This window comes from Tauraco erythrolophus, chromosome 4 (genome assembly GCF_009769465.1).
Source record: "Tauraco erythrolophus isolate bTauEry1 chromosome 4, bTauEry1.pri, whole genome shotgun sequence".
Taxonomy (NCBI): Eukaryota; Metazoa; Chordata; class Aves; order Musophagiformes; family Musophagidae; genus Tauraco; species Tauraco erythrolophus.
Window position 1 is genome coordinate 41,575,431 of NC_141468.1, and position 15,317 is coordinate 41,590,747.

The 15,317-nt window shown below is 41.5% G+C and overlaps 1 protein-coding gene across 6 annotated transcripts in view; it reads left to right on the forward strand.

Annotated features, from left to right (window-relative positions):
• The first annotated feature begins 784 nt into the window (after positions 1-784).
• Positions 785-15,317, forward strand: part of CPSF6 (cleavage and polyadenylation specific factor 6) — a 31,297-nt gene continuing 16,764 nt past the window's right edge. For all 6 annotated transcript variants that reach the window (XM_086610858.1, XM_086610856.1, XM_086610857.1 and 3 more), the window contains exons 1-6: positions 785-861; positions 9,367-9,576; positions 11,462-11,565; positions 12,331-12,476; positions 13,225-13,398; positions 14,522-15,026. In XM_086610858.1, coding sequence (XP_086466984.1) covers positions 802-861; positions 9,367-9,576; positions 11,462-11,565; positions 12,331-12,476; positions 13,225-13,398; positions 14,522-15,026 — 1,199 coding nt within the window. In that variant the 5' untranslated portion in view covers positions 785-801. The remainder of the gene's footprint in view (positions 862-9,366; positions 9,577-11,461; positions 11,566-12,330; positions 12,477-13,224; positions 13,399-14,521; positions 15,027-15,317) is intronic.

Here is a 15,317-nt window from a genome sequence, read left to right on the forward strand (position 1 = left end):
CACCTGGAGCTTAAGCGTGTATCTGGGTAATAGGCACAGTCATTCCAAAATAACCTGAAGCTCTTTGCAACCCTACCAGTTCTGAATACATGAAAAAAAACCAACCCAAACCCTCTTGATTTGACACTGACTTGCTTCGCTTTGTGACCTTAAAACTGAGCTCGGTAACAACGGAATATTTCAGATCCCAGCTAGACGCAGCACTGTGTCCTGGCTCACGTCCCTTCCGCACGTCACACCGCGCTCCTGAGCCTCCGTTCGACGACGCAGCGCTCGGCTTCGTTTTACAGAGGTTAATTACGGACCCCGGCCGCTAAGCAACCAACGCGGTGCCCCTCGGCCGGGCAGCGCGGCCCTCAGAGCTGAGGCAGCGAGGAACACGAGGCAGCCGCCAGCAGCGCTGGCATAAGCCCCGTCCCCAGAGGCAGAAGAGCCCCGACAGCCGCTTGGCAGCACCCCCCGCACGGGGAGGGCTCAGCACCGCCGGCACCGCGCTCCCCTCCTAACATGGCCGCGCAAGGGAGCGCAGGCTCGCGGCGAGCGCTGCGGGAGAGCAGCGGCCCCGGCGGAGGCAGCCGACCGGCCCGACCACGCAGCCCCCGCGGTGCGGCGGGGCGGGGAGGAGCGGGACGAGGCGGCCCCTTCCGCGCAGCCGCCACTCCTGCAGCGGCCGGAAGCCCCTTCTTCTCGCGCGGAAGTGACGCCTCGTGCCCCGCCTCCTCCCTCCCCCCTCCCGGCGGCGGCGGCGGCTCGGGAGCCGGGCGCGGCTGGCGGCGGCCCGAGGTGCGGCCGGGCGGGATCATGGCGGACGGCGTGGACCACATCGACATCTACGCCGATGTGGGCGAGGAATTCAACCAGGTACGCGCGGCCGGCGGGCACGGCGCGGCGCGGCCCCTCCCCTCCTTCCCTTCCCTCGCCCGCCTTCGCCGCCGCGCCGCCTGCAGGGCCCTCAGCGCGGCGGCCGCGCCGGGCCGCTCTCGCCGCCATTGTTCGGTCGGCTCTGCCGCTGGGCTTTCCCGCCGCGCCGAGTACGCGGATGTGCGCGGGGACGGGACGGGGGCAGGCCGTGCCTCAGGCCCGGCCCGGCCCGCGGGTGCTACCGGGGCCTGGCTTGGCGGAGAGCGCCGCGCCGCCCAGCCGCGGTCCGTGAGGGAAGGCGGCTGGCGGGCAGGGCGCGTGAGAGGCCGCGGTGCGCCGGAGCGAGCGCCTTCCCTCTCTCCTTCCTCAAGTGCCCGCACAGGAGCGGCTCCAAATCCGCCTCCCGCCCCGAGGCGGAGGAGGCCGCAGAGGATGGACCCTCCCGGATGCGGTGGGGAGAGCTGCTCCTTCCCGGCGGCGGAGGGGAAATACTGCTATTGTTCGCGGATGAGTAAAAAAGCCACCGAGCGGTAGCAGTTTCTCGGCCGCTCTTTGCGGGGGAGGCAGAACTAGTGCAGCTTTATTATGCGGAACTGGAGAAACTATCATGCTTTTTTATTTTCTTTTATTCGTTATTCTTAGTCGTTAAAAAAGTGCCGCAGCTCTCCTTTAGAGGAGGAGCTCTATTTTGGTGAGGAAGTGGGGATGAAATAAACAGAACAACTCTGGAATACAAGTAGTCCACTCTTCTAGTTCTTTTTTTTTACCCATCATCTTTCTCAAAAAGCCATATGTCTACTTTCTTCCCCAAACCTGACGTTCATATCAGTTTTGTGTGCCATCTGTCCTGTTTGTGACTCTTGCACTTTTCCAGGTTGTGTTGCCCCAGATTGTATTGTTCCTGCCCTAGAACATAAATAACCGAGAACAACTGTGCTTTCACACTTTTACTGGGCTTACTGGGACATAGGTAGTAGGTTATGGAAGTCACAGTTAATTTGGATAGCAACTTATAACTATCTCAGGACACTTTAATTCTTTGTATGTTTATTGAAAAAGTAATTCAGAAGGTTAGTGATCTCGTAAGGGTAATACTATAAAAGAATGCAATACCAGAGAGCAGATAATGGAAAGGACTGACTTGCTCTTAGTTTGGCTACAGGTGAAGGTTTCTCCCTTTCAATTGAAGACTCGTTATATGAATTTAAATGGAGGTGCACCTTTGTACAAATACTATTTAGCGTAAGAGTACATCTCTTCAGTTTCTTTAATAACTTGGTTTTGTTTTAATCAGTTCCAGATAAACCACTGATAACAAATCAAATTTTTCAGAAAAAGCTAATTTGAATCCCATAGTGTTTGTGTATGTGTGCAGAAGCTCTCAGCGTAGAATAGTTTTGTGCTGTCAGTGTGGTGCAGACAGATACTGCCAGAACAAAAATTACAAGTATGCTCTGTTTCACTCACATGGTCCTGGTTTACTCAAGGTATGGTTAATATTGATATTCCCTATAGCCGTGGTGCAAGCAAGGGTGATGGTACAGACGAGAGTCTTGTGATAATTTGGTTTAGCTTGTTCCAGCAGCCAGGAAACCCTTTTGCTTTTTTTCACTGTATTCACTCCAGTTGCTCCCCTGCTGAGGCTGCGTTTCTCCTGTCTGCTTCCTCAGTTTGTGAACCTTGCAAAATACAGGGCAGAAAAGTGAGAAGAGGTTAGTGCTGCTTTTCCCTTAGCTTGGCTTTGGGTGTTAGGTGTGGGTTTTGGTGTGGGTTTTTTTATTTATTTTTTTTTATTCCTCCCCCCCCCAAAAAAAAAAAAATGTTCGTTCTTTTCCAAGTTTTGTTTTTGTGACTTTCATTTTGTCTCAGGACCTGCTCAGTTAAACTATATTACTTTAAAATAGAAAGTTTTACTGGGAGACATTGGCATCTTTGCACTTTCCCATTTCCTTCTGTCAGGTACAAAGGAAGGCTAGTTGTTACTGTCTACAGTACTTCTTACTACCTCTAATTCTGACATCATTGTGATGGGTCCTCTAGAAGCTTCTGTTCATGAATTACTGTTTCTGATTTGAGGCTGACAGCTTAAATTGATAAGATGGGACGTGGTTCTGTCTATCTGTGGATGGTTGACAGTGACAGTTGAGAAAATGCTGTAGGGAGGAAGTAATTTGCATTATTAATTTGTTTATGTAGCAGACATTTTATGGAACACAGTATTTGTAAGGAAAAATTGCTTTATGTGTCAAGCAGTAAGCTATTGTTTTTGGATTGTGTTGCAGTATGTTAATTTGACTTACTAATATTCGTTCGAGTTGGACTATAGGAATCCTTTTCACTAGTTTTGCTAGCAGCAGGGACTGAAAAATATGCTGTGTAGCTTTATCGTTCTTCTGGATATAGTATTATTTACCCAAGCTGGGACAAAACTTTTGTTTGCATCTGTAGCAAGTGGGTCGTTTAGGACTTACAGCTGAAAGAGCTTCCCTTTGATGTTTTGTCTTGTTCTGGGCCTCAAGGTACTCATCCTTGAGGCTCTTCTGGGTTTTTTTTCCAGGAGAAAGGGGAGGAGGAATGTTGCGCTTGATTAGTGCTAAGTGAACCACAGGTTATAAGGGTGAAATAAAGACCGAATAGCCAGGGGTTTACAGGCTGGCTAAGATGGATGACAACTGAGAACTGCCTTGGGTTGTATTTAGTGTTGGTTGCAGTGAGCTGGCTAACTTGAAGTCAGATCTTTTTAGTGAAAAAGCATCTTTCCCATTCCATCTGGAGCTCATCAAAACTGTCTGTCGGTGTTGCCTCTTACCCTTTCATTAACTTTTTGTTCATCGTAATCGTATTCTTTGTCCTTGGGCTCAATTTGGCTCCCACCAGTTGTATTTTTTTTTTTAAATTGTGCTTTCCTGTTTTGTTTGTTTGTTTTTGAGAACATGATTAAGTCATTTTCCATTTTGTTCTTCTAAACTGGTTTCCCCATCCAGCAGTCTTTCTTACTTATTTAAAGCCTGGGTTTGAGACGAGAGTGTCGTAAATGTAGTACTTTCTGCATATGTTGTTCGTGGCCTGTAAGAAATGGGTATTGCATGGCGTATTTTATTTTGACCATCTCCCTACATGTTACACATCTTGCACCTCAAGGAAGAGAGATCTTTGCTGCACATGAGAACTGCATTATCCGCACACAAATGGCTGAGACTGCCATTCTCTTGAAGGCAGAAGACCGCAGCAAGACTAGAGGCACTTTAGCAAATATTAGGGTGTGCTTTTGTACACAAAACCTAGAGTATCAGTGCATGATACTGAGATAATGAGGAGCCTGTGCATGAGGCCAGCTTGTGTCTGACTCAGAGTTGCCTGCAACTTTGCCCAGCAATCTGGGTTACTTTCCTGGAGTTGTGAAGATGTGACCATGCATTGTCAAGTTCTCTGCTCTGATCAGCTTTGCATTTCCCAAGTTTTTTTCTTCCCCCACATACACATAATTAAACAATAAAAAACTGATTTACTGTCACCTTATGCAGTAAAATAAATTTTTATATGTATACATGCGGGAGTTTTAAAAATTTTTTTGTATCCTTTGCTTGGTCAGAAGAATCTCGTATTTTAATGCTGTGGAAAAAGTGCCTGCTTTGTTTATACTCTAACAAGTGTACTTGCATAGTTGCATTGTGGATACGTCTAAACATGCCTGTAGTGTTCTAGTTTGATATTTATATGCTAACAAATTAGAATTAAAGGAGTTTTGACTTTGTATTTTGTAACTGGATAATAAAAGTGATTTAGATGGAGTAGTCAGCTAAGAGGGTAATTATCTGGAAATATCTGTGGCTACAGACTCTTTGGAATGTGTTAGTTACTCTCTTGACTTTCTGTTTAGAACGCAGAAAAACATTTTTTTGTGTAATTTGTAATAAATAGTAAAAGCTGGCGTTTAATGGCCACGCAAACCAGGCTATTAAATACAGTCTTTATATCAGAAACACGATTGTCTCGTGGGAGGGGATGGGCATGCTGTGGTACAATACATTTCTACTTAGAAGCACAGAGCTGTCCTGGTCATAAAGAACATAAGCTGGCAGACCTTCATTTATTATAAAATGTATGCGCATTACCTTATTGCATATGGATTTCGTCAGTTTTGTTGATCTGCTGAAAGGGGCCTGGGGAAGAGATAACCTTTGTATATTTGCAAATACCGAACTACAAAGAAGACTTGAGACCATTTCATCTGGTGCCTCTGAGCTTCATTCTAATGCAAACAGCAATAATTCCTACGTTTAATTTATACTTTTGACTACTTGTGAATTGTTGGTTGTTATTCTATTTGGCAAGGGATCAGATTGCTTAAATTTTAGTAGTGTGCCAGTTGTAGAGCTGAGAGCGTTTGGGCCTGTAGAGTAAATATGATCTTGTGGTCTAACAAACTTATCCACCATGGTGGATGTTTCTGCTACAGGCGGTGTGCTATTTTAGAAACATCAAAGGCCTGCTGTTTGATTAAGGTTCCAGTCTGTGTGTTCAGACAGCTAATCGAGGCCAGAAACATTTTTGCTTATCTCTTTAACATGTTATTCTTCAGGACCTACAAACTTTTTTACAAGTGAGAATGCTTTTTTTCAGAAACAATAGCAGATTTTTTTTTTTCATTAAATTTTGTTTACATCACCGATTTCCCCCCTCCCCAGTGTTTTTGGAAGTGTAATTTAGTGTTTAACTCTTACATTGAACAGAGTTGCGTGGAAAAAAAAAGCAAGTCTAAGATGTATGTAGACTTTAAAGAAATTAAAAAAGAAAAAAGAGCCATTTTGAAAACAGCATTTGTAAAGGTAGTGACCAGTTCTCCTCTGCAACTCAGAAGAGTATGGCTGCTAAGTTCCAAAAAGAAATAACACTTTTAATTTGTCCCCTCTGGACATGACTGTGGTGTTCCATGTGTTTATGGCTTTCATATCTGAATGTTGCAACACACTGCAAACAATAATTAAAATACAAAATACTGAGGAAGGGCTGAGTAACTGGAAGTGTAACAGCTAGTCTGGCATAAATCTTTGAGAGCATCTCTTTTCAGTACCGTTTTGATTCACCTGGTCCCATTTAAGAGTACAGAATATGGAATTTCAGTCCTGATTTTCCAGAGAAAATGATCTACTGTTTCAGACGGGTTGAGTTAAAACATGGGCTTTTGAAATGTCTTGCTACCCTGAGTCATTTGTAGAGGGGGCCAGAATAACAGTGCCAGCTTTGTTTCTTAGTATGTTTGTCTAATATTGTGAATTACTATAATTGAGCAGAAATAAGTTCTCTTCGTGGTCTTCTCTTAACTAAGGAAGTCGCAGGAGGTCAAAACCGGTTCCTAGTATGGGCAGAGCTATTTGTTGAAATAGCTAAGACTAGAGAAGTAACACTTCCTGTATTCTTTTTCTTACTCTTCTATGTCTAGGAGAGAAGGGTGTGTTTAGGTAAGTTTCCATGGTACATGTATGACAGGAGGGATTGTTGGATCTTGTGCAATATAGCTGTCGAGACACCTCTGCTCCATCTACACTTGCAGTTGCTGACTCAGATCGTCTTCATCATCTAACCACACATCTTGTTGACAGACTGGTAACTGAATGAATTCCACGCTCGCTGCAAAACCAGCACGATGGAAGGAGAGATTGTGGTGAACAATATCAGTTTTTCTCTTGAGTCTTTATTGATTTAAATTAAGGTAGTGATGCTATTGGGCACTTTGGGGGCCCCCAAAAAATTACATGCAGACTGCACTACCGTAATAATTCTGTCCCTCCTTTGATGGTGACCTGAAAGCCTATGGAATAGAAACTTGATCTGTTTCAGAGGACTTTCTTGCCACTGGGGAAGTGCAGCAGAGCTGTGGACTGCTGCCTACTCTGGGATTTTGGCAATGCTGACCTCAGTCTTCTCAGAGAGATAGGTTAGTTAGTGTACATCTGCGGTAAGACTGGTGGCTGCCTGTTTGGATCTGTCTACCAAGACTAAGTTCTACTTCCCTGAAGTCATCATCCATACACATAGGTGGCTAGAATTACTGCACGTTTAGTAGAGGATTTCTTTAATTGCTTTGTGACATCATCCGTAATCTTGCTGTAAGATGTCATGTTTCAGCTTGTCTCAGGCAGTTCTTTGAACCTACTTTCATTAGCTATGATGATAGTAGGAATCAAACTAAGACAGAGAACTGGTCAGACTAGGTGAAAATATGAAACCTTTACTTAATTTTATAATGATAAACTTACCGTAAGAGAGATTAATATTCTATTGAAGTTTAGAGTGTATTGGGACAGTGCAGTTTCCTGAGGATCAAATCTACTTGATTGATAATGCTAAAACTTAGCTTATCTGTTTTGTTTTTTCCTTTTTTTTTTTTAATTTTTATTTTAGTGATACCCTCTCTGTATGAGAAACAGCTGATAATGAATGTTTTTGTATTTTCAAGACAGCTGATCACCTGATGATGATTGTGGATATATTGGGTTTTTAATCAAGATTGATAGCTTTGCAGCCTGTTTTCTGTAGAATCATAGAATGGTTTGGGTTGGAAGAGACCTTAAAGATCATTGAGTTCTAACCTCCTTGCCACGGGCCAGGACACCTTCCACTAGGTCAGGTTGCTGAAAGCCTCGTTCAGCCTGGCCTTGAACACTTTCAGGGATGGGATATCCACAACTTCTCTGGGCAACCTGTTCCAGTGCCTCACCACCCTCAGAGCAAAGGATTTCTTCCTTAGCTCTAATTGAAATCTACTCTCTTTCATTTTAATCAAACTTGATTCTCTCTAGTCACCATATCTGGTACCTTGAACTATTCTGTCTAGGGTGCTTGTGTGCGTTTCTAGATAAAAATTCCCAAGATAGTGGATGCTGAAATATCTCTGATATCAAAACCTGATGAGAAGATTTCTGTTCTGGGTTGAGGTGGAAGAGTCTGAGGCTTTTCAAGTCCAACTTTTGCATGTGGCAAAACAACTGATGAACATCAATATAAAAGCTTTGAAGGTTAGCGTTAAGCTCTGCTAGGCTCTCCTAAGCTTTTTCAGGCCATTGTTGTTCACTGAGAAGTTATTGCCTTCCTGTCATTTGAAATTTAGATGGTGCCTCTCTTTCACACAAATTGGGCTGTTCTATCCTAAGTGATTGCTAGGATAGTAAAAAAGGTTAACAGCATCCTGTTGTGGAGTTGATAACCATTGAATATGATGAACGACAGTGTCTGAGATGAAAAATGGCAAGTACCAAAATAAGTCTTTGTTTTAAAAATAGTTCCTTAATGCAAATATACAGCACCCAGCTTCATTCATATTCGTAATTTAGCAAACCCACTGATTAAGGTTACACTGTTTGTTTTTAAAATGTTTTTGCATGTTTTTAAGGAGATGGCGCTCATTTACAGTCCACATGTTTTACCCTTCCCCTAATTGTCTGTCATCTGTGATGACAGCACAGCTGTCTGTGTAATAAAAAGTAATATGGCTTGGTAGTAGCACATTGGCAGATTGAGGCAGTCGGTGCTCAGGCCCCTCTGTCTACCTAACACACTGTTTGTGTAATCTACTTAAGACCAAATTTGGTCTGGCCTTTTGGACTAAACACTGCTACCACACTTATGAGCCAAAGCTGTCAGAAAGACCACTGATTGGTCTTGACCCGTCTGTTCCCATTTAGCAGGTAGGATACAGTTGTTGAGCTCATGAGGCAGAGCTTCTGGAAAGAAACTCTCATTTCCATTCCTTCTGAAAGGAGTCTGGTTCACTTGGCCAGAACTGTGCTGTAACCTGTACCAACCCAAGGGAGAAGGAAATGATTAACTTACAAAACCCCACAATGCTTTTCTGAACCAAAATGTTCCAGAGGCAGCGGTGATGTGGTGGAATAGTCCCTCTGTAGACCATGAATAAATGAATGTATGATAAATACAAACACTTGAGTTTATTAAGTTTAATGAAACAAAATAGAGTTCTGTCTCTGTCTGGTCCCTCTGTGAATGAGGAGATAAAAATCGAGTTAGGAATGCATCAGAAGTCTGGAAGAGGAATGTTGTGTTTGTCAGTAGGGCTCTTGAAGCTCAGTCTGTTCACTCTACTAAATGTTTTGATGGAGGAAAGATTTGCTTGAGAGTGGATGGTACGTCTTATTTTGCACATTGCCCATGCTTGCTAATGTCTGTAATTTTGGGAGTAGGGCTTGTGGGTTTTCATATTTCTGTTTGTTACAAGGGCAAAAGTGTTGCAATGCAAGACAGGGGCCAGAGGTATCTTTTGTTGGTGTGTTTGTTTCCCTCCACCATCCTGGTCAGTTTAGAATATAATAAGAATTTTGTATACTTTAATGTGGATGAAACTGGGGGTTAAGTTTTCAGCAGGGATGTTGTGTAGGTGTTGGATCAGACTCACCGTCTGTGGAGTGTGGCAATTATCACAGCATTTTGTTTCAAGTAAGTTTCAAGAGTGTTTAACGTTAAATATAATTATTTCTTGTATTTTAGGAAGCTGAATATGGTGGACATGATCAGATCGATTTATATGATGATGTGATTTCTCCATCTGCGAATAATGGAGATGCCCCAGAAGATCGTGATTACATGGATTCTCTCCCACCATCTGTTGGGGATGATGTAGGTAAAGGAGCTGCACCAAATGTTGTGTATACATATACTGGAAAGAGAATTGCCTTGTACATTGGAAATCTTACTTGGGTAAGTATCTTATTACTATTTAGGAGTAGCCAAGAATTTAAAAATTATGAACATAGTTCTTTGTAAATATTTTTGGCTTAAAAATTGTTTTATGTTAAATATTAAGAGTACAGGAAAGTGAATGGTTTTTGTTCTTTTTTTTCTTTTACCTGAAACTTAGTAAGCCTGTCTGGAACCGTCTTGATGCCTAAAAAAATTAAGGAAATCTTCATTAAATATGAACTTTAAAGTTTCCTTTTGTATTTGAAGTGTTAAGAAGATGGTAGCACAAATACCTCTTCATAAGGTTTTCAGAGAACTGAATGAAAGAGAACAGGCTTAAACTATCAAATACTTTATGCCTGCATATACTTTAAGACTACTGAATGAACCCATTTTTCAGTAAATGCTTGCTGAAGTTTTTAGTTTAAAAAGGAACTGGAAAGTTCTCTGGGATTTTCTTGAAATTACTTTTCACCTTTTCTGGGGCCTTTTTCCACTTCCTTTTTCCAGGCCAGTGACTCTTGCAACAAAACTGTTTTCAGGTATTTGCCTTGAGGCTTGTTTCTGCCATCCTAGGAGTAGCAGATTTGGGATAACTCGCTGAACTGCAGTTGCCCTTAAGACAATTACTTTCTTGAGCATTAAAGTACTTTAAAATCAATTGCAGTTAAGCATACAAAGTGCAAGAGCTGGTTAGTAGCTGAATTAACTGGAGTTAATATCTGTTTACCTGAAATAAAATTCTTCCAACTCCATGCATGAAAAGTTCTCATTCAAAGCTTTTTCCCCATCTGATAAATTTCTTCCTAGTGCTAAACTTGGAAAATTATGCTTTATGGGTGCTTTAGGTGTTTTTTTCGTTACTTACTACAGTATCCTAATTTCAGGAGCTAATAGGTAAGTAAAGGAGCAGTTAACAGTTGTACCGTTCTAAAATATATGAATGGGATCAGTAAAATGCACATGAATTAGCTGAACTCATCGAAGTCAAATGTTACAGTTTCTAAAGCAGGTGGCCCAATGTGCAGCAATTTGTACCCATTACTCGTTGTTTAGCTTCACAAATGAAGTTATTCACAAAAAGTGCATTTATTTACTTTAGCGTTGCTATTGTGTTTGTTTTCTTTGTGTTTAGCTCTTAGGAAAATAAGTTGTTGTATTTTTAAAAGAAGCTTTGATTTGAGAGAGATCAAATAAGTAGTTGAGACTCTTGAAAGCCTGCTTTGCGCTTCCTATATGAAACTTACAGAGGTGATGGACTTCAGAAGTAGGAAGAAAACCATAAATATTGGTCTTTGCGTATGAGTGAAATTGTTAAATGTTACCTAGTAATTAATAGGAAGTTACAGCAAGGAGATTTGGTTAACTGAAAGTTGTTCCTAACCATAGTTTCTGTACTAGTTTTCCTCTTTTGTCTGTAAATCCCAGTATTTTTGTGCAAATAATATGTAGTTCACTAAACTCTCATTAGTCAAAGCTCTCATAAAGAGAACCTGGTTAATATGGTGTTTAAAATTTACTTTTGTGTAAAGATAATAGAATCAGTGGGAGAAGAAAAGGTTGGGTGTGGAAAAAGTAACAGTTGAAGCCTTGCGCTTTCAGAAAATGAAAGTTACTCAAATACAGTTTGGGGAGGGGAGGCATACTGTAGCTGGTAAACTGTGTGGAGAGGTTGGTGCAATATAGTATATGGGGAAGTCTGTATGTTTTTAAACTTAATTTTCTGAGAATTGTAAAATATGAATGACTGCTCTCAAAAAGTCAGAAAATATTAACAGCGTGAATAAAGTATTCCTCTTGACCAATTTCACACACATACAAAAAAAAAATCATGGAAAACAGTTGCCCATTTCAAGGTGTTTTAGATAAGCTTTCATAGTTGAATATTAAAAATATTTTTCAGTGGACAACAGATGAAGACTTAACTGAAGCAGTTCATTCGCTGGGGGTAAATGATATTTTGGAGATAAAATTTTTTGAAAATCGTGCTAATGGCCAGTCTAAAGGGTAAGAACTTGTCGTTTGTTTTTTTCTGCAAATGGTCTGGAGTTTGGGAGGGTGAACATTGGGAAGAGATCTCAATTTTGATAACTGTCAGTATGTGAACTGATAATCTTTGTTGATACCTAATAATGACTGAGTACATCATTTCGTACTAATGGCTTAAATTTCAGGCATAAATTTTTATGATGGTATTGTCTGTCTCATTGTTTTGTGAGTTAAACCATGTTGACAATCTTCCTTCAGACTGTATTCCTAGATTTCAGTTAGTGTGGTGGTGATATTTTTTTTGTTCCTCATAGTGTAAATACTGTTCCCCCAACTCCGTTATTAAATCTTTCTTTACATGCTTTATTCTCCATTAACTGTTGAAAGTGACCACTTGAGCCCATTTTTCTCTGGCAACCTAATCTTCCTGGCATGAATGTGCCTTTCTCTCTCCTTAGTAGTAACGAGAACACAGTGAATGCTTAATAATACCTTGGTCATATGAATTCATATGTAGTATATGGATACTCTACCAAAAAGCTGCCTTTGTTGTGATAGGTTTTGATGCATCTTGTACTTGCACTTGTGGTGGTTCTTATATGTTCTAGAATGAGTTATTTATCTGTTCTGAAACTGGACTAAGATGTGTGAGACAGTTTCTGTATTTAATTTTCAAGTATTCTTTTGCGTAATGTGTGTAACCTTTTTAATGAGGCATCAGGATATCCAGGAAATGGAAAAACTGTGGTGTAACTTTTTTTCTTCTTTCTTTCTTTCTTTCAGGTTTGCCCTTGTGGGTGTGGGATCGGAAGCATCCTCCAAAAAGTTGATGGATTTATTGCCTAAAAGAGAATTGCATGGGCAGAATCCTGTTGTGACTCCATGTAATAAACAATTTCTGAGTCAGTTTGAAATGCAGTCAAGGAAAAGTAAGCCTTTCTCATGTACTGTCTTGGAAAAATAGATGTTTATTCCTGAGGTAGCACTGCAGCTTTTCTCTCAGCATCTGATACTTTCTACATGGTTTAAAATAGCATAAAGTACTTCCAGTAAGGTGAATGAAGTTGCAGCTTTGTTCAAAGATTATCCTCTTAAAAATATTTAAAAAACAAAATCATTTAATATACTGAAGATCTGTTGTTTTGGCAAGAGAGAGCACTCACTGAAAGAATGTTGAAATGCAGCTTTGTGAATTGTCTTACAGTTGGAGAAGCTTTCTCATTTTCTTGTGGATGTATTTTATTTTTTTTTAACAAACCACAACACCATTTAGAAATTCAACGTTTTTGTAGACAAATTGGGCTGAATTCTGATATCTGGATAAGTTGTGCTTATGATAAAATGGGGAAGAGAGATTCTGTGTTGTTTTCCACTGGAATCTTGTCTTGTGCTTTCCAGTCCTAAAGGGTAAATGTGTTCCTTTCTGACCTTGGGCTGCATTAAAGGAAGGACTGACAGTCTTCTCAGATGCTGTTCCATTAGTATGGGGATATGGGAACACTGCCATATTTTAGGAAGTCACTTTTTCCTCCCCAAAGAGCTTTGGGTTTGGGTACGGAGGAACAAGTTGGTGCTCGTAAGGTCATGCTTTAGCACTGCGTAAAACTTCAAATCAAGAGCTGAAAAGCTTTAACCTGTTTTGATTTATGTAATTACACTTTTGCTCTTCCATTGCAGCCACACAGTCTGGCCAGATGTCTGGGGAAGGTAAAGCTGGTCCCCCAGGAGGAAGCTCACGGGCAGCATTTCCGCCTAGTAATAGAGGGCGAGGTCGTTTTCCAGGTGCCATTCCAGGTGGAGACAGATTCCCTGGACCGGCAGGGCCAGGAGGGCCACCACCACCTTTCCCAGGTAAAATGATTTGTATGTGGAGTTTCAGTTTTGATGGTGTTGTCTTGTATTAATGTGACATACTTACCTAGGGAATTACAAAGATCAAGGCAATTCAGTAATGAGCTATAATTGGCATTCACAGCTGGATTGTAGGATTCAACAGTATTTCTTTGTTGATATTCAAAGGGGGAGTTATACTTCCTAAATGTGATAGCAATATAATAACATTTTTACAGGCATTCTTTGCAATGTGTCAATGTACATTTTTTTAAAGTATGAAAAAATTAAGATAGATCATGTTAGCAGACTTGTCTTTAGTGGAGTATAGTTTAGATTTTCTGGTTTGCTATATGGGGTGAGAATGCCTGTGTTGCAGAGCGTAAAGTCATTCTTTTTCTTACTGCATTACAAGTTTGCACATCATCAGAAATTCAGTTTTGATTCATGCCTGCTGACAGGTCAGTTGGTTGGCACTTAGAATACCACAAATTTGAAGAGGTGGTGTTCATGTTCAGTCAGATGTCTGATATAGGAAAAGCCTCTGTTAAATAATCAGGCTCTCACTGCAATGAAGTTCTCATTTCAGCTTAAGTATTTTTAATAAACATTGTTCAGTAGTAATTGTCTACTAGCAGTCCAAAGGGATGTGGTCAAACTGAAAAACCACTAATGAGGACTTGAAAGTAGATTTGGACACTGCGTTTACCTTACGGTCTCCCATATAGCTTTTCCCATATTTCCAATATATATTCTATCTTATGTCCCAAATGAAAAACTAGCTTGAGGTGGAAGTAGGATGAAATGTTTTCTAGTTTCTGTAAGCTTTTGGGGGCTGTGAACAACAGCAGGTGATTAAGTGTTTGTGAGGGGCCAGGTTGTCAGGTTTCAAGTTAATGTTGTTCTCTTTAGATACTGATAGTGAAGCAACTGTTAAAAATTTTCTAAGCTACTGGACCCAAAGTGGGACCATGCATGTCTTCTGTAAGTTGCAAAATTGTTCAGTAAGAGTTGTTTGTGTCTTTGCTGTTTTTAAGAATTTAAAAAAAAAAAAAGTCAAGAATTTTAATTATTTTCCTAAGTCTTCTTTCTTTATATTTATTAACTGTATTTTTATTTTGTTATTTATTTTTTTATATTTTAGCTGGACAGACTCCCCCACGTCCACCTTTAGGTCCTCCTGGCCCACCAGGCCCACCAGGCCCTCCACCTCCTGGTCAGGTCCTCCCACCTCCATTAGCTGGACCTCCTAATCGTGGTGACCGTCCACCACCACCAGTTCTGTTTCCAGGACAGCCTTTTGGTCAGCCTCCACTTGGGCCACTTCCTCCAGGGCCTCCACCACCAGTTCCAGGCTATGGGCCACCACCAGGTCCGCCACCACCTCAGCAGGGTCCACCTCCACCTCCGGGTCCATTTCCCCCTCGTCCGCCTGGCCCTCTCGGGCCACCCCTGACTCTTGCTCCTCCTCCACATCTCCCTGGTCCACCTCCAGGTGCTCCACCACCTGCACCACATGTGAATCCAGCTTTCTTCCCCCCACCTGCCAATAGTGGCATACCTACTTCAGATAGCCGTGGCCCACCTCCAACAGATCCATATGGCCGACCTCCACCATATGACAGAGGTGACTATGGGCCACCTGGAAGGTGAGTGCTTTTGGTGTAATGTGCTTGATAGCAGATTTTACTTCTTCTGTAGGAAGCATTTGATTTTCCTTTTTAATGCAAATGTTAGAAATAATGGAAAATAGGGCTGGAAGGGATCCCAACAGTCTTCGAATTTGCCCCTTTTTACTTCTCTCGGTGAAATATCTCTCAGAAACATGTTTGTAGCAGTAAGAAAATCCTGAAGTGCAACATCAGTAATCTCACTTTCCCTTTTCAGCTCTGAACTGTTTGTCTTTGCTGTTTGTATTCAGCAGTGTCATCATTCCATAT